Here is a 25,440-nt window from a genome sequence, read left to right on the forward strand (position 1 = left end):
AACCTAGCTTTGTAGGAGGAACTTATGACATTCCTCGGCGATAAGATAATGTCAGGATGCTCTTAATATTTTTTATTTGTAATCTTTAATACATGTTTATCTGTCCGCCATGTGTTTCCAGACGGCTGAACGGATTGCGGCCAAAGTTTGTGCACAAATAAATCTCTTGCTCACAAACTCCGTAGTACTACTATTGGTTGCGTACGACGTGTCCTTTGCATCATTATCTCATTACCAAATCCTGCAAGTGCGCTCAGCGCCATCTAGGATCCACTCCCCATCCTCTGCTTACTCTCCCACCCTCCGATATCATCCCCATTCACTCTGCCAATGTTTGTACATCTTCCACCTCCATTACTGCCTTTTCTCGCAACTTCACCATTCTAAGGTTAATGGCCCACGATTATCGTGGCTGTCCTATTGACAGTGCATTCCGACAAATCGTGACGAATCACTCAGCCGCGAGTGAAAACAGAGAAATAGGAATAAAATTGCATATCTCTTGACAATGAACACAAATGACATGCTGAATTCATTAAATTAACAAACTCGGCCATAAGTGTTTTATTGTGCTGTAAGATTTACGACCGCTACTGGTCCGTCAGAGGAAGTACAGGGAACAGAATTGAAAGATTTTGTGAGATAAAGACCATTCTTTTATTGATCCCCAAGTTGATGTTGCTCTCTCTACATCTCGCGGTTGACTCCCCGCTGCCAAGCTGCTTACTCTCCCAAGTCCACCTTAGGCGTCCCCACGTGACCGGCATTCACCTCTCCGATTCGTTGCCACCACCGTGGCGTGTGAGACTCGTAGGTCGCTGATGTTGCAGTACCTATAGGTGGGAAAGGAGCGACCGGAAACCAGAGGGATGTGCAAGCTGGGGAAAAGAACGGAGAGAGCGTGGGATGCTTAGGTATTTGCTTTCGAACATGACGAGCCAGCATCCGCCCTCTTACATAGCCCTCCCGCAAAACAAAATTGGACACAGAGTGGACAATTTTTTAAAAAAATAAGACATTCAAAATGAAATACCACAATAACCCAACACCCAATAAAACGTCAGAAAACATCATACAATCCCGCAATGCATAATCATTCCAACCCTTGGACCAACAAAAACACTGTACTTTTCTTATATTCAACTTGGCTAAGATGATACCATTACCTACTCAAAATTTCGTAACATACTAAATCCTTGTTCTTTTCATGAAAGGACATAATGCAATCACCAATTTATAAAGATGTTTCTCAACTAGTACTCCATTATCCAAATGGGAAACACTTTGTCCCGTCGCACTGATATAGAGGCTACATACGTAGACTTACATACACTCATCGCCTCTAGGGCAAACACTCGGCCGACACCATAATGGCCTCATCACTCACTTTTTAACATGGCCGTGGCCTCAAATTATATGGGCAAACGGCTAGCGTCGTACTTTCACAATTACTCTCGCTGCTTTGCTCATCATATGCACTGGGACACACTTCGGGGGAATTTGCACTGAGGGATGGGAGGACTTCAGGGGGCATGGTGGTCAAAGGAGTCTCCGCTGCTGCCTGCGTTATCTTCGCGTGGTCCACGCTATCTTCAAAAGGGGGTGGGGACATGGTGGGAGGCAAGGTCGTAACGGGCAAGGTCGCCGCCGACGTGTCAACAATCTCCACGGGGTCTTCCTTGTCTTTATCAGCAACCCGCCGCCTACTTCGCAACGGGTACGGCGAACGCTGAGGTAACGGCTGCTCTGCTCGGAGTGGGCGTGGTCGGTCGGCTTTCCATTCGCCTCCACGCTCGTCCTCCGAATGATCGGAAACCGCCGACCAAGATGCCTCGCTCTCCAAATCGGAAACGGCATCAATTTTCGAAGAAGGGACAGGGGGGAAAACTGTCACTATTTCTTTCTTCCTCGTTGTCTCATTTGGAGTGAAAGAAGGGAAGGTGGAAACGATTTCCGGAGACGTTGATGCTTCCTCAACTCCTTTCCCACTCGCCATCAGTAATCTTGGACGCCCACGCCTTTTCTCGCCCCTGATTGCGTCTGCGAATTCATGTTCCTTATTTCTCACACCCCTATGTGCTTTAACGCGGTCTTTATGCACCACGATAGTCCTAAAACGTAGCTGCAAACGTAGATTAGAGTCATTGAGCACCTCAAGGATTTTATAAGGCCCCGAAAGCGGTTTGTGGAACTTGCGGATTCTGCCGTGCTTAATACAGGGGTCGTTTAGGTAAACGTATTGACCCGGCTGGTAGTTCACATCCCTGCTCCTCTTGTTGTATTGCCTTGCCTGCGATTCAAGGGCCCTCTTACTGTTCCCCAAACATTCTTTCCAAATCTGCTTGAGTTGATCACTTAGTTCGTCCACATATGAATCTCTCGTACCAGTCTCTACGGTCTCTAAGCAATGGAAGGGCGTCTTCATTTCGCGACCGAAAATCACCTTGAACGGAGTCAATCGCGTGCTACTATGATAGGATGAATTATATCCGGCCACCGAAAACGCTAACCACAGATCCCAGCTATTGTCTCTTCCATTTACATAGTGGCTTAGCATTTGCGAGATGGTTCGATGCACTCTCTCACACCTTCCGTTACAGCTGGGGTGAAAGGGTGATGTACGTAATTTAGATATCCCTAGAAATTTACACAAATTCTGGAATAAAGCCGACTCAAAGTTGGGGCCCTGATCGGACAGTATATAATCAGGAACACCGAATTTCAAAATCCACCGCCTAAGTAGAGCGTCGGCCACTACTTCCGCTGTCTGTGATGGAATGGCCACCATCTCTAAATACCGTGAAAAATGATCGAGAATTGTAAGTATAAACCGGTTGCCGTTCGAGGTGCGCGGTAGGGGCCCAACAATATCTATGCTGATGAAGGAAAATGGGGAGGTACTTACTGGAAGTTTCTTTAAGGGTGCCCTCGTCTTGCCGTAAGGGCTGCGTTGATTACAAGGAACACAGCTAGCAACCATCTCTCTCACATCCTTATCAAGGGAGGGCCACCAGTACATCTGTCGTATTCGTCTAATAGTCGGCTTTACTCCTAGGTGTCCTGACAGAGCGTGGTCGTGATGTTGGCGGAACACAGTTTCCCGTCGGTTCACAGGAACCACCACCTTTAATCCCTCACTTGTCGATCGGAACAACAGTCCATTTTTCTCCTCAAAACTCTCGCACGACTTCCACTCCTGGCATTCCGTATCCTCGGCTTGGTACCTCTTCCAATCTTCGCCATCCATTGCCTCCACCACTCGTATCTTTCGGCTTAACCCGTCGGCGTTAAGGTGGAGTTTTCCTGGCTTGTGAATAACGGAATAGTTATATTCGCCGAGCTTTAACGTCCATCGCATCAATCTGCTAGAGGGATCCTTCATACTGAAAAGCCATTTCAATGCTGCGTGATCTGTTACAATTTTAAAATTTTTCCCAAATAAATAAGGCCTCCAATGCTGAACACTCCAAATTATCGCCAGCAATTCTTTTTCCGTCGTGGAATAATTGATTTCCGCGACATTTAGTTGCCGAGATGCATACGCTATTGGATGCTCCTCTCCTGCGACCTCTTGTGATAAGACGGCCCCAAGGGCAAAATTACTTGCGTCCGTGGAGAGGATAAAGGGTTTGTTAAAATCAGGGTATACAAGTACGGGGCTACAAGTCAGTGCATTCTTTAAAACCCCCATTGCGTGTTGACAATCCGGTCCCAGATAAACGCTGTTCCCTTCTTCAAAAGCCTTGTAAGGGGCCTGGCCAGCTCGGCGTATCGATCGACAAAGCGTCGGTAATAGTTAGCTAGACCGAGAAAAGATTGCAACTCTTTCACATTCGTTGGGGTTGGAAAGTTTTTTACAGCGTCAATCTTTCCCGGGTCGGGCCGCACACCCTCTTTCGAAATAATATGGCCGAGATAATTTACTTGTTCTAAGGCAAAGTGGCATTTTTCAAATTTTAATGAAAGTTTTGATTCTCTCAATTTTTCGAAAACTCGTCTCAATCTCTCGGAGTGTTCTTTAATCCCACTTCTGACACCAATGTAAGATTTACGACCGCTACTGGTCCGTCAGAGGAAGTACAGGGAACAGAATTGAAAGATTTTGTGAGATAAAGACCATTCTTTTATTGATCCCCAAGTTGATGTTGCTCTCTCTACATCTCGCGGTTGACTCCCCGCTGCCAAGCTGCTTACTCTCCCAAGTCCACCTTAGGCGTCCCCACGTGACCGGCATTCACCTCTCCGATTCGTTGCCACCACCGTGGCGTGTGAGACTCGTAGGTCGCTGATGTTGCAGTACCTATAGGTGGGAAAGGAGCGACCGGAAACCAGAGGGATGTGCAAGCTGGGGAAAAGAACGGAGAGAGCGTGGGATGCTTAGGTATTTGCTTTCGAACATGACGAGCCAGCATCCGCCCTCTTACAGTGCACTAATATAACATTTTTTACAAAATATGGACACAAAAATAATTATTTTAACAATGAATATTCAAGGAACACTTTATTAATTCTAAGAAAATTCAGAGCCAATTAGAAGATGACAATTAAAACTGGACTTAAAGCCAGAACATTGGAGTGAATACTGTGGACGTGTTTAAACAAAAATGTGTAGTGTAGGCTGCTTTATCCTAATCTGATAGCCTGGGTGTGCCCTTTTCTGCAACTACTCTCTTTCAATATTCATTACGAAAATCCAGAAACACATTACTGGGCACGCATTTCATAGAAACATGTAGATGGCTCATTGACACAATATCATCATTCATTACTCATTGTGCAGGCAAAAATTAACGATTTAACTCCTCCGTGCATCTTTGCATGAGGTTTAATTGGAACATTTCTAACATTTATTTAAATTATCCTGTCCGCAAGAAAATGTTGCATGCGTAAACGTGACTTATCTGAGTGAAACCACGCTACATACACAACATGAATAGTGTCTCAATTTGGAGCGCGTGTGGTAGTTAAAAGAGAACAAACAGTGAAAGACTAGGTGCAAAATACGAAGTAATAATAATACACCACAATTTTGCGTTTACACATGTGGTGTTCAGGGCCACTGTTTGTAGTGATGGACGTGATGCGGACTATGCATAAACAAGGCTGCGCTCACACGTGTGAGCATGTATGTATATCTGTCAAGGTAACCACTCACTGCAAAACACTTCCAACAAATGTTACACTGACAAGGTTTATCTACTGTGTGTACGAATGGGTTACTAGGTCGCATCATGGCGTAACAGACTTGCTGCAGACGTCGCAGAAATAAAGCAAACCCCGTTTTTTTTGTACAAATGTACTAAGAGGCTCTTTGTCGAGAGGGACACTCTAATTCGCCGCACGAGAAGGGTTTCTCCTACGCGTTGTTTTGCATGTGACTCTTAAGTGAACGACTCTGAGTGAAAAATTATTTTTGTGGATTCTGCGTGAAAAAGGTCTCTTCTGCGTGCGATTGCATGTGTCCCACCAGATACCTTCTACAAAAGGAATTTTTGCACATTTTGCACGACTAAGGCTTCTCTCTCGAGTGTATACGAAAATGTGTCACTAAATGGTTCTTTTTCGAGAGAGACTTTTCGCACTCGTGTCATGATTTAAGGCCTCGCTCCCCCTATATGCAAACGCATGTGACTGTTGATAGAACATCTCTTTGTGAAATGCTTGCAGCAAATGCTACAAGATTAAGGTTTCTCTCCCGAGTGTGCTCGAATGTGTGAGGTGAGGTGACTTTTCCTAGTGATGGACTTGCTGCACATGTTGCAGATAAAAGGCTTCTCTCCCGTTTGTGTTCGCAAGTGACTCTTGAGATTACCCTTCTGAGTGAAACACTTGCGGCAAATACTACAAGATTAAGGCTTCTCTCCCGAGTGTCTTTGAATGTGTGAGGTGAGCTGACTTTTCCTAGCGAAGGCCTTACTGCACAGGTGGCAGAAAAAAGGCTTCTCTCCCGTGTGTGTTCGCAAGTGACTCTTGAGATGACATCTCTGAGTGAAACACTTGCCGCAAATGCTACAAGAATACGGTTTATCCCCCGTATGCGTACGTACATGTTTAACTAAGGTACTCTTACCCGAGAAAGACTTTTCACACTCGCTGCATGAAAAAGGCTTCTCTCCCGTGTGTTTTCGCATGTGACTGTCGAGAATACTCTTCTGAGTGAAACACTTGCGGCAAATGCTACAAGAATACGGTTTATCCCCCGTGTGAGTACGAATATGTATAACTAAGCTACCCTTATCCGAGAATGACTTTTTACACTCATTGCAAGAAAAAGGCTTCTGTCCCGTGTGTGTTCGAGTATGACTCTTGAGAGAACTCTTCCGAGTGAAAGATTTATTGCAGATTCTGCATGAGTGGGGTTTCTCTCCCGTGTGCGTATTTACATGTTTAACTAAGTTACTCTTATCCGAGAAAGACTTTTCACACACGTTGCATGAATAAGGCCTTTCTCCTGTGTGGGTACGTGCGTGAGCGTAGAGAACGTCATTCCTATAGAAGGACTTGCCGCAGACCTCACATATAAAAGGCTTCTCTCCCGTGTGTATTCGCGAGTGAATATTGAGATGACCTCTACGAGTGAAAGACTTGCTGCAAGTGCTACAAGAATACCTATTCCCTCCTGTGTGAGTAAGTTTGTGTACGGTGAGGTCCCTTTTCTGAGTGAAGGACTCAGTGCACTCGCTGCATGAATATAGTCTCTCTTCCTTTCTCGGACCCACGTGATTGCGTACATTTCTAATGCTAGATGAATTTGAAGATAAAATTTGTGTAGTTGATTTCTCTCCTACTGTGAAACTTCTCGTCAATCGTCTTATATTTGTCTCGTCCCCTTTTCCTCCACTGGTTTCCTTGTTGAGCACATTTTCTTTTTGCATGGGCTCTAGCATTTTCCTATCCAGCTCTTCTAAACCCTTTGAGGTGGTAGGCTCGCAAGAACTGCTGTGTCCGCTTGATGGAAGTGCTTCCAGAGACACACCTACGATTGATGATTCTGCTGCAGCATCAAAATTACGAGCAACACAATGAATTTTCATGTGTTTGATAAGCTCCTTTTTGTTGTTGAACACATCTCTGCAGTTAAAACAATTATATGAATCTTCGTTTGAACTGTAACTGCTCCCTGGATTTTCGATCAAGCAATTAAGTACCTCGTTGTTGCCTCCCATGATGGTCTCACAGCCACCTCTGTCATTTCTACTTATTCTGATAAACCTAAGGCTATGCGAGGTATTTGGTGCATCACAACCACTTTTCTCCCCAACAACAGCCATTGCGGCTCCATCTCTGCTGCTTTTAAGTGATTCAATGTCTTTGGTATTACAATGTCTGTCATCAGGAATTGAGCAACTTGATATCTTATCAGAGTCAGAAGCACCACCTTTTTCCAAGTCTTCATCTATCAGATTTTTCTCTATCTCTTCATGGGATGATCCAGCCTTGGAAATAACTTGTGTCGCCAAAGGTGTGGTACTAATGCATTCATCAATTGAATGAGTCCTAAGATTTCCTTCTGCAAGCAGATATGAAGTTGATGTTGTTTGCTCGGGCATTTCTTCGGCAGCCGGGACCCCTAGAAGAAAATTTCAAATAGCAACTAACACAGTCAAACAAAAAATTTAAGAATACAACATCTTCTACTTAAAATCCATTTAATGGATGGAAAAATGCACAAGTCAGGTGGAACAATAGCTGCCCAACTTGGACTTGAACCTAGAGACTCGATATAAATGAATAGAGGGGAAAAGAGCACAGCATAAAAATGACGAGGGCAACAGGGGTGTAGTAGAACAAAAAACACGAAATCATGGGTTAAAATGCTACGTATACAAATAATCAAGCACACACATACGCATCACACATATGACTTCCAATTGCAGGAAAAGAATAAAATTATACCCCTTTTAGAATTGGTCCTTTAAAAAGGAAAAAATATTTTCTTTTCAATCGAATATTTAATGATTGGTGAGTATTTTCTAAATTGAAAAGGTTCCTAACAATGGCAATCACAATAAATTTTGTGGTACTGCAGATGAGTATCTAGAAAAATTATTTTGTCTTTTTCCTGGATTAGGTTTCATAGAGGTAATTAAAAATTTAAAGATAGAAGCAATGAACCAACAGCCAAAAGAAACTCCCTTGAGTGAAATATACCCCACTGTCATGAGATAAGCAATGGTTTGGAGCGGCACCGGGGGCAGATATTCCAAGTATGGCACGCAAGTCTGAGCTCTTATATGTGTTGGGATAGTAGCATTTCCACTCTTTTTCATTATATGCAGTTTAATCATTTCCCAAGCTATCTTCTGCAGAAAACCACTCCTAATAACTTGAGAAGATATTTAATGAACCTTAAAAATGCCAAGGACAATGGAAACAGAAATTTTCAATAATTAGTAAAAAAAAATGACCGAGGGCTGCCATCTTGTATTACGTCCTGCAGTGTAGTTTTTGCACAGAATTGGTCCACTAGATCGACGTCAATTTTCGTTGTTGTAGGATGTAACCATATCAGATTTATTTTGGCTATCCCTTTCAGTATCAATGGCATAATCATGATGCATTTTAGAAAGAATAAGGACTAATTTATTATTTTGGGTCAGTATGACATTATCGTACAATTCTTCTGTGAACTTAAGAGAGATAAATCCCCTGCTTTGCTTTTGCAAGGGAAAATTTCTCTCCAAATTCACCACTTATTTCTTTTTTTGCACTAACGCAGGCCTTTTTCTTTCAGCAATTATTTTGGCTAAGGGAACAATAGATTTTTCTTCCCTGCTGTTCATTATATACATTGATGAACTATGCTCCCACATTAGCAGTAAAATACGTTTATTTGCTGACGACCCTGTCATCTATCGCGAAATTAGAGATCACTCAGACTATGAAATTCTATCATTGGACTGAAACAACGTTCATTTCTGGAGCCAAGAGAGGGGACTCGAACTTAATCTGAACAAATGCATGACGGTACATTTCTTGCTGAATTCGTGCATCCATAACCATGTTTATGCAGTGGATGGTATTAACATAGAGGCAACATACGAAGTGAGGTACGTGGGAGTTATGATAACCGTGACCCTATTGTGGGGAACACACATAAGAAATACTTGCGGCATAGCCCTGAAGAAATGAGGATTTGTCAAGCGTATTAAAGGAAGGTTTTCCGATGAGAAAGTAAAAGATAGGTGCTATTTTGCACTCGTCCGACCGCACCTCGATAATGCAACGAGCGTATGGGATCAAACAAAGAAAGACTTCATCGGCGAACTTAAAACAATCCAGGAAGGCTTTGTGGTTCGTCAAAAACAGCTACCTTTGTACAGAAAGCATTACCCAGATGTTATGTTAATTGGACTGGGATCCACTGGAGACTCGAAGGCTGCACGCTAGGCTAAGATTTCTTGAACACTTGAGATTGGATTTCTTTAAAAGCGACACGGAGGACAAAATACTAGAGCCCCACTATATTTCCAGGTCCGATAGAAGCGATAAATTAAACGAGTTGTTTTGCGGAACGGGTAGATATGGGAACTCGTTTTTCCCCCGAGCCGTAAAAGATTTTAATAAACGCTAGTCCTAATTCCCATAGAGCATCTCCTTTTTATGTAAGAACAGCGGAAGTCCTAACACCCCCTACCACACGCCTTTCAGGTTATCATGCATATTGAATGTAGAATTATTAGACTGATATCAAGAAATCGGCTGTTTCTTAGCCATACTGATTTCATTTCTGGAGCATACCTCTAAATTTAATATTATGTCAACCATATTTTCTCCTCCAAGGAAGCTTCATGCCTAGTTGTCACTAAAACCTAACAAAGCACCATTGCTAATCCCAAGGACAAAAGGGTGAACAGGAATGCACTCATTTAAAAGATTTTTGCTAATTTTCCCACGAATTCAAAATGGTCCAAAAGCAAAGCCAATTTTTGTCCTCATTTGACCAAGTTCCATGTTTGAATGAACCCTGAAATTTACTTCTCATACTCAATTCTCAAACAAAATGCTCCATTCTGGCTTTTTGGGTTTATAATTCTGAGGATTTGCACATCCCCCTTTTTCACCGGCATTTCTGGAAAAAAGGTGCGTGGCTACTATGAGTAAATTTTTTTCTTTCAATAAACTAGTCTCAAAGCTTGGTTGAAGCAAGGCAGCATTATTTTTATTCATTTAATATGACTCTTTAACTGTCAAAAATGCCAAATAGAGAAAATTAAGATAAAATTCTTAGCCATAAATAAAAATTCTTAAAATTAAAAAACTCTAAATGTCAGTTACATACCCAACAGTTTCAGTGAAACAAAAATATTTTGTTAGGGAAGACCATTAAAAACGATACAGATGATTACAAAAAAAGTAAGTAAATATAACACTTCTCCCCTATCCAATTACCACTTAAAATAAAGACAATAGGAAATATGTATGGATGACTAATTCAGGTTCTTCATCCTTCAGAATCAGTCAAAATAATATGATTTCAGAAGAGACGACTTTTCACATTCCTTCATTCTCCACATGGCACAAGGAAATCCAGAGTTTTCTCATCTGAAAGCGGTCTGAATTTCACGACCAGTTGATGCTGTTGATGGTGCAGTGCCTGGCCGGATAGTAATGGGCGCAGCGGAAAACACGGTGTGATTTGACACGTTTGAAGGCATCCCTACATACATTAGGTTTTATGAAAGCATGGCACTGTGCCATCTGAAAGTAGCCTAAGCCTTATCTGTATACAGCTACTTGTAGCCCTTGAAAGCACTCATCCATGGCTTCCATTGCAGACTCATGGGCTACTGTCAAATTCTCAATAATTGCTCTAGTCACAGTAAAAGTTGGCTAAATAAAAGCATAAACATATACATCCTCCACATTAACATCAATCCCTCCAAGTATAGTTATTTGCAACCCGTAAGAGTACTCACCAAATGCAGACTCATGGGCAGTAGTTGAACTCTCAAATGGGTCCTCATCCTCACTTAAAGTAGGCTGGAAGTAATCATCAAGATATTAATCATGCACGAAAAGAGATTCAGGTCTTTTTTTGAAAGGATTGATTTAAACTTTTTTATAAACCACATTACAGCAAAATTTGGAATTCCTCACAAATTTTTCCTTACAAAGTAAAAATATTTTCAACACTTCAGGGAATTAAATATTATTCAATTTTTTTCAACATGTAAACGGTCTTTGATTTATGTTCCGCCTGCATTGTAATATTATCTTCATTTGATAACTCTGCAATGGATGTAATTTAGTTCATGTGATACCATATGATAATTAAGGTTTCTTTTGCAACGAATGAATCGAATGAACGTAATGCAAACTAGGCATCTGTGTGAAAAAATGGGATAAAATCTGACGCTGCTATATTGCAGAAAAAGATTTCCACACAGAAAACTAAATTCTTCAGTGAAAATCATGGAAATAATGATGAAGAGCAGGCTTTTGTACAACTTTATAAAGTGAAAAGTAGAAACAAATTATTAAAAAAGTGCTGCATGCTAATGTGGAACCTAGGACCTCCAGATAGTAGCCAAACACCATAACCACCACACTACCACTGCTATTTGAAAGGAGACCATTTCTAGGGGAATATATTAGGCATATAAATGTTGAACTGCATTCCACTATTAAAACCATTGGTTATATAACCCAATATGGGAGGATATTTGTGGACAGCTCCCTATGAACTACAACACTACAGAGTTTGATTGAAATGTGAGACCTGATTTTCTTAATGAGCTATGAATTATCAGTCCTAGGATTTCATGTTGTAAAAAAAGTCTTCATGAGGCATGATTTATTGGTTGCAGCATATTTTATTGTAAAATAAATATCATATTGATACTTGCATTATCGGTACCAAGATTTATAAATAAAAAATAAATAAAAAAAAGATATGAGGCAAGAAATCTACAACAATTAAACACAAAATAAAGAGGAAAAAATGACTTATTTTGAGATAAGAATATGTACTCTTTTCAGTTATAAGTAACTTTGAATCAAGTAGGTAAGACTGCCTGTAAATACTCGTACGTAAGCCGAACTAACAAGGGGAGACCACCAACCTTGCAACGACTTTTTCAATGCCGTATTTTTTATGGCCTTCGGAATGGTAAACACATCTCTGAAATTGCAGTGGTTCTGTTGTGTGGGCCTTAGTTAGGCTGGAATTAATTAATTTTCATGCGGTTCACAAGCTGCCTATAGTTCCATGATATCGCACTACTCAGCAGACAGGTCAGGTGGGGTAGTGGTAGTGTTTCAGGCTACCACACAGGGGACCTGGGCTTCATCATGGCTATGTATTTTGTTGTCTCCATTGTGATCATACATCGCCACCTTTTTCAATAATTTTAATAGGGGTGTTAACCTCAAACGAAATTATCCATTTAAGTAGATGCTAACGGTGAGCTTTGGTTGATAATTCACATTGGTGAAAAAATTTCTGCAATAGGTGCTTCACATTTTCTTTTGTACTCCGTTGAAATTTGTGCGCTTTTGAAACGGTACTTATTTGAGTAATTGGTAACTTTGAATCAAATGGGTTACCTTTAAAGCTGTGTAAAAATCAAAATATTCTGGCATTTTCCATGATTAACATTTTTTACCCACTATCTCCTTCAACAATTAATTAAATTCCATACATACCTGGGCATTCTCCTCAGGAGATGGTTCCTCCTTTGCCCCGACCAGCGTCCAGTCCCGGTCTGCCACCATGGCTCCTGTGCCCTGAGCTTCCACCTTTTCACCTTGGGAGGCAGTTAAGGCATTGGGCTGCAACATAAACCCCATTCATCATCATTAATGCTTGAGATACAGAAAGATAAAAAACTTTTGAGAATTCCTCACACCAATAAAATTAAAGTTAGTTTCAAATGGATATATTCTTCATACTACCCTGCAAGCTGCCTCAAGGTAATCAATGTTAGGAATTCATAATATTTATAATTATTTTGTTAAAATTACCACTTTTACCATTTGTCAACTTTCCCGGTTCCACCACTGAGGTAATTGTCTGCAGTCATAACACAGCTACAAGGGAAGTGTCACATAACCGAGATATATTTGGTTAAACTATGGTACTGACCCTTTTCTAGGTTTTGAAATAAAAACCAATGTAAGTATATATTTTAACTTGCAGTTTTCAAGAAAACACCATGTCTATTTGAAAGAACCAAATTTCCAATTTCAAAGTACAGCTTTTCTCCCTCTCAAACCACCGAAAAATTCCTATCCCTACTCTTAAGTGGTGTTTCCTTGAGGAATTTTTACATCCAGGGACTACATAAATTGGGAATGCAATTTTAGTAGAACATCATTAAATTCCAGGAAATAACTGAACCATTTACAACTTATTTTCTCAAAAGGTATAAGACAGTGCTTTCAAACACGTGAAGTTGTTTCAGGTGGAAAAGGAAAATATCTATGATAAAATATAAAAAACAAATGATAACTTCACCACTTTAAATTATAAATACACTACTTACCATGGCTTCAATACTATGCAATTTTCATGTTTCATAACCTTACAAACAAACTTATATGCTAAGCTACACAAAGCAGAGTAACCAGTTCATTGATAAGCCACAGAAAGTCTAGCAACCAGTGATGGATGAAGCAAGAAAGAAATAGACCTTGGAATAGTAAAGGCACAGGGATCATTCTACAAAAAAGCATGATCTACTCACAGCTGAGAATTCAAATACAGAGGTAAGGAAACAATGCATCAGATTCTAAGTATGGAACATATTTATAAATGGTGGCTTCAAAATTTACAGCTACAGAACAGTAAAGAGATAATAATGAGTTTAAACTTCCCCGCAATATTGCTTTGATGATCTCCATTTTCAAAGCTATTGACCTGTTTTAATTTCTCTTCTAGGTTAATGGTTTTTCTTGATAAATTCTTGATTTTTCTACCTGCATTCCTATTTTTTACCATTGTTCTCTTGGTTTTCCCTCTGTACGGCTCTATCAAAATCACCTACTGCAGCACTGTATTCCTGTGACAAAGAGGGCATACGACTGCAGGAAGGGACAGAAGCCATTGTGTGTGAGACTCTAAAGCAGACCCTTTATGTGTTCGTATGCCACCACTCCATTTCTCCCGTGTGAATACTGATGACCTCAAAGGCTTTAGCATAGACCCTCTACCTGGAAGTCAATCGCCTGAAAACCTATGATGGCAAAAATTACGTCTCATACCATATTGCTTAAAAAAACTCATTTCCACTATCTCCACACATAATTAATGATCCAAATTAACTATTGTCATTCTGTTAAGGAGACGAGATAAATTACTTCGGTAGGCCGACTATCTAGACCCAATGTCAAGTAATGCTTTTGGCCATTGCACAGCAATGGATTTCGATTAATATGTAAACAAAGAAGATTTGAGGAAAGCAATAAAATGCGTAAAATGATAGCACTTTTGTGTGTACTGAGCGCAAGTTCATGTGTTGTCATGAGAGCGATTACGTTTTATGATTAGGCTACACTGCATTACCATGTTTCCCCGACGAACGAATTTGCGCAACATCGAAATCGCACTATACGAGGCATGAGTGTATGACCATCCAAACCAAAAATTTCCAATGGCAGTGGCAAAGTACCAATTGCAGTACCAGTAGAACATGAAAAATTCATTTTCCTCATACTTCTTTGGACACATCACGCACAAAACAATTGAAAGAAAATGGTGGCGTGGGGAAAAAGCAGACTTTGTGCAACCTGCATCGTGTGTCTATCCCATTGTGCAGTTGACGGGAAGGAAAAAAAACGGAAGCTGCACAGGGTGATTTTGAGTTTTACATGGTCAGCATTGAAAGTGTTAACATCACAAACAATTGATATCTTTTGGCAGTCGACTAGCATTGCCTACGCCCAACACTCAATTCAAAAATGGTAAAGAAGGTCTAAAATATCCATCATCCCCACAGTAAATTCCTCTTCACTTTCATCACAAAATCCAAATCTGAAACAATTTGATCCCTGTGAACATCAATGTCTCATAAGGAATGCGAGTTATTTAGTTGAATCTAGCTAGCAGCTACATCATGATGTCACGGTCAATCTGTTTCACTGTACCCAAGTCAATATTACTCAGTTTAACTCTCAATTCCTAACATCCCCCTTCCACTCCATGGTAAACGGAAGTGAAACTGTGTTTGTATGATCACATAACAAATGACTGCTTAGTGCCGAGATGACAGAGAGATTACTTGCTCAGTGAGCAAAGTTGAGCGGTCAATTTGGTAAAATACACCAAATCTGTTCATTACATTTAACTTTAATTATTCAAACATGAAAGCTCTTCCGTAGTTGTTCATGATTGAACAGGCGAGGCAAAATGCAGTATGTTTCTGCTGAGAGGTGTAAATAAATGATGCATAAAGGAATGACATTGTGTCGTGTAAAAGAAGACCATATGCATGAAAAGATAAGCAGATGTTAGACCATAATTGTGGGCTGAATGAAACCAATTTTAGTTTTGTTAAATTATGATGGTGATACAGTACAAAATAAAGTTCACTAACAGTATTACCTGATCAGAAGAGTCTTGATGTACCAGTTTGCTTGAGACACCATCAGAGCAATCATTGAGTACATGTCCTTCCTCATCATCACTAATCTGATCTTCTTTAAAAGAAGAGCACTTGTACGTTACTGGATCACTCTATTGGAAAGAGGGACAACGATGGATACCCATTTTAATCAATTTGTATACAAATAAAAAGTGATCATTAACAAAGCTTGAATTACATGGTCTCTGTAGACAGTAAATTATTCCTGATGAATGATTCTGGTCTCTTTGTAGAAAACAGATTGACTTAATGAACCATTGTGATTCCACGAATAAAGTCCTTATTCCTTCCCATATTATCTAATGAAATCCTTAGTAGGAAGAAGGAACGGGAACATTTTAAGAATAAATAGCTCTTAAAATTATTGACTTCCCGCATCATTACAATTAATTTCTAAAAAAGAAGCTAAGCTAAGAGCACTGCTTTCTAAAAATATTGATAAAAATCTGCGAATAAGCAAATTGTTAATATTACATCAATAGTGGAAAGATTTCAAGACTATGAACAACAGCAGCAGAAAATTGAGTCAGAGAAAATATAAATCAAAGAAACAACTTGAGTGAGGCATGACCTGATATCAGGTCATGCCGCACGGTTTCAGCCCTCTAAGGGACGGCCAATAAGGGATGCGAGGCAAAATGCAGTATGTTTCTGCTGAGAGGTGTAAATAAATAATCCATTAAGGAATGGCATTGTGCCATAGAAAAAGAGAAGAACACAAGGCAAGAGTATACTCACCAGGTTATCAGTGGCCAATGCGTCTGAGGCATCACTTGAAATTCCAGCTGGCTGTGAGGTGTCGATAACAGGAGAGTTCCCTTCACTGAGAGGGTCTTCACTCTCATCTTTCACACAAAACTAGAAGAGAATAATGAGCGTCACTCAATAAAAGCAAAACAACAATTACCTCATTCGATAATTAAAACTCCTCTTTTAATTGAGACCACTCCAGCTGGCCAAAATACACATGAGATTCTTGCGACTCACAGATCAAACTCCAGCATATAAATGCTCAACTAGGGTGGGGAGAACTACGCCACCAACATCAAATGGTTAGAATGAGAGTATTGGCCACTTACAGTAAGGGCACCACAGTGGGAACGATACATCGAGGTTCCACCGTACATTGAATTGTCTTCATCATTTCTTCACCTAGGCTTACAAAAAGGATCCACAATAGTTAATACTGGTTTCTCTGTTGAAATAATGGAGGATGATGGCTTGAACGAATAGAGGGCAATCATGAGACACAGCTTTGTAATAGCCACCACTAATGGCTTGAACAGAGATTTGACAAGGGTATCCAAAATTATACTCCCTGGGATAAGAGACATTTCTATCAACAGATTATCAATGCTGTACAACTGCTATTGACTTGCATGAAAAAACATTTGTGTGATTCCACTTCCTGCCTCATGTGTCACCACTAGAAATACAACATCTGAACGTCGCATTATGCCAGTGACTTCCCACAAAAATACTTAAATTTATAACAGACACACCCCCATTCCTCATACAACCAAGAAATTTGTAAAACTGAAGGTAATTAGACTCAGTTTTCACTGTGAATGAGAATATAACTTACCAACTTATCGTCCCTGGGCAATAAGCAGTCTGGCACAGGAATGTATACTTCAGTCATTTGGGCTGAGCATGTGAACTCTAAAGTGTTTTCAATGGCATCTTGAATGCAGTCCTTAGACTCCACACAAGGCTCTGACTCCTCATCATCTGCCCCCCCTCCTCCAAAACTCTGCAGAAAAAGTAACGGATAAACCTTTATCTCTTTAAAAGCACATATATGGAATACTCTAAGCATTGCAAAGAAGAATGTTACACATATTGCCTCTGCTATTATATAAAAAATAGCCTGGTCTCTGCATGCCTGTTAATCAAATACTGAAAAACTTCAGCGCAAACTGAAAAAAAATTGACAAGAAGATCCCTGATATTCCAAGTTCACACAGTGTCTTTTCAAAATATCTTGGGGACCATGGAAGCTGCCCTTTCACAGCAAAATACATGATGGAGAATGGAATTATTTAGATGTACCATTTTTCCATTTTTTCAAATCATGAGAGATCAAATGAGAGACTGAAGATGAATTTTTTGCTGTTAACAAAATGAATGAATCAAGTTCCTTATTTTTGCACTCCATTTGCTTCTGCAATTGTCACTTTTGTAGTAGTAGCTGTTAACAGGGCAAATTCACTATTTATTCTTTTCTAAACAGTAGTATCATGGAAAAAACATGTGGAGCATGTTTTCAATACATTTATTATGTTCTTTCTTCTTGTTAATACTCAAATAAACTCTGGAAGAGAATACAGGGTTTAATATTTATGCAGAAAGAAAACAGACCTCAAAATCATCCTCTGTTCAAAACTATTTCAGGAAATGGTTTTTTAAATTACCCTGTTGTTATTGTCCTTAAAACATGCGAAACCAATCACACAGCAATTATGTATTATGCTCGAAACAAAGTTCCTACTGCCTGTCAATAGATGGCTATAGCACTGATTGTTGGTCAATTTTGAACTACCAGAATAATCATGACTCAAGCTTAGACATTAGGTAAACAAACTGCTCAACAACCATGATGAATACGTCATGGCATTAGATACTTAGTGTTGAGAGAAGAGCACCATAAAGTTAACTGAGATGCTGCTATAACAGAAACACTGTTACACAATTGGTATCATTGCTTCAAAGACAATCTTTTCAATGATGAAAACTGTCTATGTGAAGAAAGGCCAAAAACCTCCACAGAAAATCAATTGGAGGCATTTTTCAATGAAGACCAATGCCATACTCAAGAAGAGACTGCTTTGTATTTGGAGTTGCTCACAAAGCCATTTCCAAGTGATTGTGTGCATTGGGAATTTAGTGTCGAGCAAGGAAATTGTGTTTCCAACGATTCAACAGTAATTCCACAGCATGAAATGCTCAACCTCACATTACAAGCCAAGAACAATGTACTATCGTTTTCAAAAGTATGTAGACACCCACGAGCCCCACTTAACTGATGTGGTAGGGTCGGTAAAAACTTGGAAGGTTGGCACATGAGGTAGCCTGTATCTCTCACCAGTACGCCAGCAATAGCCGACGAGGACGGACGCGGAGGCGACCGGGCTAGCGAGACAGGAGTCAAACTACTGGCTCAATTGCCCTAGCGGATAGAATGCACTGAGGAAACTCTCGTCCACGCACAGGTTCGGTTGTAGGATTGTTTTCTTGCGGGCACCATGGCGAGGATTTCCTCTCTTCAGATTCATATTTGGACTCACCGTGAACACGGAATGCGTATGTGGCTCCGTAGTGAGTAGGATTACTTAACGCGCATTTGTTGCACTGAAACTATGGGGGTGGGATTCTAATCTAAGCAAATTGTAACATTTTTTTTCATTTTGTGAATGATCAATTGATAACATAAACATAATAGATTTAGTTGACTCGAGAAAAAAATTAACACCTAATTTTTTTAGTGACTAATTTTTTAAAATTAATGACCCAATCTGCGTTAACGCTTTCATTTCTGAGAAGATTTATTCAAACAATGGAAATAAGCAGGGGAAGTGGCTAAGGTTTTATTTTATCCTTGCGACTGTCAAATATCCGTTGAGGAAATGGATGATATCCAGTCGGTCATAAATATATAATTATTTATTGTTGTCCGATCGGTGTGGTCTGGTCAGGTTGTTTGGTCGGCTATCTCCGAGGCATCCGAGGTTATAGGGCCCCCACAACGCCCGCGTCTATCTCGAAGTGTATATGAAAGGTGTAATAAAAAACTCAGATTACTTTAAATTATTTATAACAGTTATTGAATTCTACGCTCTGATTATTTGCTTTACTTAGAGCATAATCAGCTTACAAAGTTTGCACAAAGAATTACTTAAATGAAGATTTTAGAAGATAAAAGAGAACCTTATGCTTTTTGAAAGGGTTATTTGAAAGTTATCTCGGAGGGTTTCTAGATTTCAGTTCGGTTTAAAGGTAGAAATATACTAAATAGATAATAGAACCATCATACCTAGCTAAGTTTTTAATTTATTTAATTCTCATTTTTCTTAGTATTTTTATTTATGAAATCGCTACCTTTTATTAACTTTAATCTAAATTTTAAGAGCCAAAATAGCGCCAAAATCTATTTCTGGGCATGCGATTTCCCAAAATTTTCCGTTGGAGAACCCCCGAATCATGGGCACTAGCCGAGGTCACACAATCACCCCAGACCGATCCTTCGTCTGATTATTTAGGGTGAAAGATTTCATGTACCAATTTACTTCCACATAATCCTTGGAGATATTTGTAGTTCGCACTCCCATTGGAAGCAAAGGGTTGGTACTTTTAATTACACAACTTCCCACACTGTTGAACAACGATTTTGTCTTGGAGACGTCACGACGTCTCCAAGCCGTTGGATGATCCGAGACGTATTTTTGTGCTGATTCGGAATCAGGGCTTAGATTATTTCCATCACGTCTAGTTTCATTAGGACAGCTGAATGTATGTTTTTACTTTTACAAAAGTAGTAATTTCTTTCATTTATATATTATAATAGCAATAACAGGTAAAAATCAAAATTTCCTGTCATAGCATATTGTCCTACGATGACATGCCTTCCTATCCCAACAAAACATCTAATTAAACTTGCAATAACCTATCGTTTTTTTCGATGCAATGCAATATCAGCTTCCAAAAAAGTATGTGACTGTCGTCACGTAAAGACGTGTATTCATCTGCAGACGGTTTGAGAATCTTGTTGCTCACAGGAAATGTCAGCTTATTACATTGTAATCGTTGTGAAGTGTGTCAGCTTTCATCGTGGGGTCAATCCATTTCAAATCACCGAGGCAATGTTGGTCAACATTTTTAAATATCCTGATTTTTTATCATTGGTTCACTACAAGTAGACAATCACAAAACACCATTTGAAAAAAATTTACAAGCCATTTGGAGTCTTCTGTGATATGTAGCAGATATGTAAGGCTTCTCACTGGTTGGACTGATGGAAAATGTCACATGAATTTTTCGGTCCTCATGATTCGGCGCGAAGATAAGGATCATATTTCTGACTACTATTTTTGTGAAACAGAAATTAAGGGAATAGCACCGAAGTCAAAACACACAGTAAATATCCAAACAACCTAGGGTCAGCCCCACACGTGAAAAATTTACCAGTGCTGGAACCACACAAAATTTTAATGATAGCGAATATTCAGAAAGTATGTGAGAATGATCGATTCGAAAACTCGAAAGACCCAATTCTCTGGCCAGTATATCTGATAGACCTCATTTTATGACGCAAGAGGATTTAAGTGATCTATTGTACAAATTAAATTTGTATAAAAAGCACAGTGAAATCTTAAGATCACAATTAAAGGGTTGGAATATGCTGGATCCAAATACAGAAATTTCTATGAATCGATCTCTCAATGACGAATTTAAATAATTTTTTCTCATGAAAACAATCTTAACTTCTGCAATGATGTTCTCTCTGAAACTTGCTGAAATTGATACTCTTAGTTTTGAATACAATACAGATGATTAGGATTTGTTCATTGATTCTTTTAACGTCAGTTAAAAAGGCTGTTTTTTTAACATAATGGAATTGAACTCCCCTCGAAAGCATTAGCTCATGGAACTGACATGAAATAACCTTATAAAAACAGTGATTTAAAGTGAACAAAATTACATGAAATAAATTTTTCACTACGCAAAATTTGTGGAAAAATGAAAGGAGCTGCATTTTTACTAGGCTTACAGCTTGACTACACGAAATATTATTGCTTCTTCTGCGATTGGGAAGGCAGAGACAGAAAAAATCATTACTTGAAAAAAGATTGGCTGTAACGTAAGCACTCGTTCCTGGCTTCAAAAATGTTCTTTTTCAACTTATTTACGATCCAAAAAATGTCATTTTTCCACGTCTAAGTATTAAATTAGGGCTTTTTAAAAACTGTATAAAAGATATCTGCAAAAATTGTGAAGGTTTTACTTATTTGAAACAAATCAAATCAATGAAAAACAAAAAAAGGATTTTTTTATTGGCCACAGGTTTTTTAAAGAAGCACTGAAGGATTAGGAATTTTGACAGCGAGAGTTCAACAAAAACAGCTCTTAGAAGGCATTAAAAAATGCAGTTGAAGGTTTACTAGGAAATAGAATGGCTAAATAATATCGCGATCAGGTGGTTTATGTAATAAAACTGCACAAAAAATGGGCTGCTCTACGTATTCAAAACAAATCACTTCATTGGCACACACCTGGACTTTTTTCCTACAAACCATGGCACCGTTAGTGATCAACAAGATAAGTATTTCCACCACAATATTTTACTGATGCACAAACGACACCAAGAAAAGTCCAGCAACATGTTATCTGATTACTGGTGGACACTGAAAAGGGATTCGTCAGAAGCTAAATATGGGAGAAAATTCCGAGTAAGTGCCTATTTTTCACATTATTTAAATTCACAATTTATTTACTTAAACGGACTTGAAAGACCGAATCAGTTGTCGTAAAAAAAAACCTTGACATGATATAAAACATCTGGCCCAGATTCGGAATCAGCCCAAAAAATACCAGGGGATCAGCCAAAAACATAGATAGGACAGAAAAAATTATTTCTTGGTTGATCAGTGTTATCGATTGAGCTGCAAACACCATGATCTAGGGCTATTATTTTGATTCTCACAACTAGTGTATCTGGCTACTAATTGAGTATTGTCGATTATATGAATAGAGATTTTTATCAATGGATATTTGACAGTCGCAAGGATAAAATAAAACCTTAGCCACTTCCCCTGCTTATTTCCATTGTTTGAATAAATCTTCTCAGAAATGAAAGCGTTAACGCAGATTGGGTCGTTAATTTTTAAAAAATTAGTCGCTAAAAAAATTCGGTGTTAATTTTTTTCTCGAGTCAACTAAATCTATTATGTTTATGTTATCAATTGATCATTCACAAAATGAAAAAAAATGTTATAATTTGCTCAGATTAGAATCCCACCCCCATAGTTTCAGTGCAACAAATGCACGTAAAGTAATCCTACTCACTACGGAGCCACATACGCATTCCGTGTTCACGGTGAGTCCAAATATGAATCTGAAGAGAGGAAATCCTCGCCATGGTGCCCGCAAGAAAACAATCCTACAACCGAACCTGTGCGTGGACGATAGTTTCCTCAGTGCATTCTATCCGCTAGGGCAATTGAGCCAGTAGTTTGACTCCTGTCTCGCTAGCCCGGTCGCCCCCGCGTCCGTCCTCGTCGGCTATTGCTGGCGTACTGGTGAGAGATACAGGCTACCTCATGTGCCAACCTTCCAAGTTTTTACCGACCCTACCACATCAGTTAAGTGGGGCTCGTGGGTGTCTACATACTTTTGAAAACGATAGTACATTAAAACCTAGCTGGAAACAGTGCAAAGGCTGAATGCACCCACCAAATTCCCCAGACATTGAATCATCTCATTATTATTTGTTGCATTCAATAATACATGGTCTGGCAGATCAGCAGTTGCACTCATATGAATACATAGAAAAATGGCTTCATTCATGCATAACCTCAAAAGATGAACACTTAAACCATTCCCGTGTTCAAGCTCTGCCACAATGATGGGGAAAAACTCAAGATAGCAATGGACAACAATCTTCCTTTCACACCTCTCCCATAAGATATTCTAATAGCTACATTTCCATCATAGGGTGGGCAGAGCCTTATTAATTAACCACAATTATAAATTATTAATCACATCATCCATTAAAATACAAAATAAATAAACATCACGAAGTAAATCTTTAACTCTACAGTTAGGTGAAAAAGTTTATCATCACAGTTACCTGCATAAACTCAAAGGTACTCCAAAAAAATCAGCCAAAAACATTAATTACTCCTTATGAACTAAGAAACTATTTCTGTCAACACACTCCATACTCATTGAGCAAAATTGATCCACAAATTAAAACAGCATCCCATTCCAAATATCACACAATTAATACACAAAACGTTATCAAAACAAATACAAAAAAAGGTTTCAAGAGAAAAGACCTCAAAATAGATTGTACGAATTAAGCTACTCTGAGGATGAATTAATAGTCTTTATTTAGGTCGATAGCCTTAAAAAAATAAGAATGCAATAACCTTGCCAGGCATGCATATCATAAAAAGAATTATCACAGATTTACCCTGCACATAAAATCATTAAAGGTTACATGGGAATTCCACTGGGTCAGGTTCTCCAACGCTATTTTACAATCAGCCGAAGTTTCGATGTACGAGCTGTCCCTCGTCATCAGTGCACCGGGACAACTCATCGAAATAGAAAAGTCGGCCATGATGGAGTAGGAGAATCTGGCCTGGCTTAACTCCTGACTAAGCTTCTGCATGCCATATCCTTTTCAAATATTTTGAAGACTGTTATGAAGGATAAACATCTCAGTACCTAAAAAATATATTTCCTAACACAGGTAACCTTTGAACTTATTTATGCTAAGGTCATATTTAAACTTGCTAACCACAAAATTTGTAGAAAACTTTCAATTTTACAATGTATTTTTAGAAAGAAAATAGTTTATCTCATTGATTGTGTAAAAACCTGTTTTTATAAGTACAAATGCAAATAATTTTAATTAAGGCATTAACAGAAATGGTTCTAGTCAAATATGCTGTGATTTAAATAATCAAAGTTGATGCAAATATAAAAATTATATTCCAATATTGGAAAATAGTTAACTAAATAAAAATAAACTTAACAAATACAGAAAAGATATACCACATCCAAGTTCCTAATTTGCTTTCTAATTTTACACTTTTGATGAAAATGTTTTCTGTGTTAATTTTTCCGCACTTAAATTAATTTCTAATACTTTGCCAGTCTTGCCTTCATTGTAACCACCATCTATTCATACAAGATGACTTTAAAAATAAACAATCAATTTCCGAAACTTCGCAAAGCTATTCTTAGTTATACATAACCATAGCCTCATGAGGTCATAGTTAAAGGTAAGGAAGAGGCTCCGAGCTAAAGAAAGATAATACGTTCGCGTGCACATGTGACTTTATTTGACAACGCATTGACAAACTAATTTCTGGGTCTCTGACACTTCAATCTTTAGCAGCAAATCGTCAGGGATTTTATTTGTTCACTTTAACATGCTCCGATTACCTAATCAAATACTTAAAAATGTAGCGTGGTATAGCGCAGTGGGTAGATTGCCTTTTTGAGTTGATAAATATTGAATTTGAATGCCATACTTTCCTAGTAGTTTAGCACACACTTAATTTTACCAGAATACAAAATATCTACAATGGTCGCAACTGTAACCCCAACTGCAACATTAATAGGACCTTGCCAAGGATTGACGGATAGGGAAAAACCATTTACGAGATATTGGACATGTTACACTTTTCCGTAAACCGTTTCGCAAAATGCATCTATATTGATTCCTACTGCTGTCGACATAAACCAAAGGGTTTCACATTTAACTCTGCAACACTTATACTACACCAGTCTTCAAATAAGAAATTACGATAAGTACTCACCCTGAAGCAACTACTCGGGAAGCTTTTTCTCAGAATAGCGTTTGATTCTAAACAAATCTTTTTGAAAACACTGAATTCCGTAAGTTTCTTCAAACACTGTGGACACATGGTAGTCGGCAGGCCATCTCCCACAGCAACCTGAGATGTTAATAAACAAGTTACACACCAATAGAGTTTGGAATTAAAACATAGAATGGAGTAAGCACCATTGTAAAGAAAATCGATAAAATTTAATGTGCCACTTACTTGTAAACCAACTAAATCATGTAGGGCATCCTTCACAGTTATTTTGCATGCTACATTCGAAG

The 25,440-nt window shown here is 39.0% G+C and overlaps 2 protein-coding genes across 2 annotated transcripts; both read right to left on the reverse strand.

Annotated features, from left to right (window-relative positions):
• Positions 1–839: 839 nt before the first annotated feature.
• On the reverse strand, positions 840–2,180 carry LOC124173054. The gene is made up of 2 exons (XM_046552578.1): positions 1,171–2,180; positions 840–878 (listed from the first exon to the last, which is right to left on the reverse strand). Exon 1 carries the CDS (start codon positions 1,994–1,996, stop codon positions 1,391–1,393), a length of 606 nt encoding a protein of 201 aa, XP_046408534.1. The 5' UTR covers positions 1,997–2,180; the 3' UTR covers positions 840–878; positions 1,171–1,390.
• Positions 2,181–5,630: 3,450 nt separating this feature from the next.
• Positions 5,631–25,268, reverse strand: LOC124173044 (zinc finger protein 569-like). Its single transcript, XM_046552561.1, has 7 exons — positions 25,133–25,268; positions 17,170–17,337; positions 16,323–16,442; positions 15,545–15,676; positions 12,649–12,774; positions 10,920–10,983; positions 5,631–7,570 (listed from the first exon to the last, which is right to left on the reverse strand). Exons 1-7 carry the CDS (start codon positions 25,238–25,240, stop codon positions 5,850–5,852), a joined length of 2,439 nt encoding a protein of 812 aa, XP_046408517.1. The 5' UTR covers positions 25,241–25,268; the 3' UTR covers positions 5,631–5,849.
• Between the last annotated feature and the right edge of the window lie 172 nt (positions 25,269–25,440).

This window comes from Ischnura elegans (genome assembly GCF_921293095.1).
Source record: "Ischnura elegans chromosome 13 unlocalized genomic scaffold, ioIscEleg1.1 SUPER_13_unloc_4, whole genome shotgun sequence".
In the NCBI taxonomy this organism is placed as follows: Eukaryota; Metazoa; Arthropoda; class Insecta; order Odonata; family Coenagrionidae; genus Ischnura; species Ischnura elegans.

What these genes read in the sequence shown, in the direction of transcription:
- LOC124173044 (XM_046552561.1), bottom strand. Translation starts at nt 25,240, where the DNA reads ATGTGTCCACAGTGTTTGAAGAAACTTACGGAATTCAGTGTTTTCAAA. An exon ending in TCCCGAGTAGTTGCTTCAGG is followed by an intron (nt 17,338 to 25,132) that starts GTGAGTACTTAT and finishes CTTTTTCTGCAG; the next exon opens with AGTTTTGGAGGAGGGGGGGC. An exon ending in TGCCCATGAGTCTGCATTTG is followed by an intron (nt 7,571 to 10,919) that starts GTGAGTACTCTT and finishes ATTTTCTTCTAG; the next exon opens with GGGTCCCGGCTGCCGAAGAA.
- LOC124173054 (XM_046552578.1), bottom strand. Translation starts at nt 1,996, where the DNA reads ATGGCGAGTGGGAAAGGAGTTGAGGAAGCATCAACGTCTCCGGAAATC.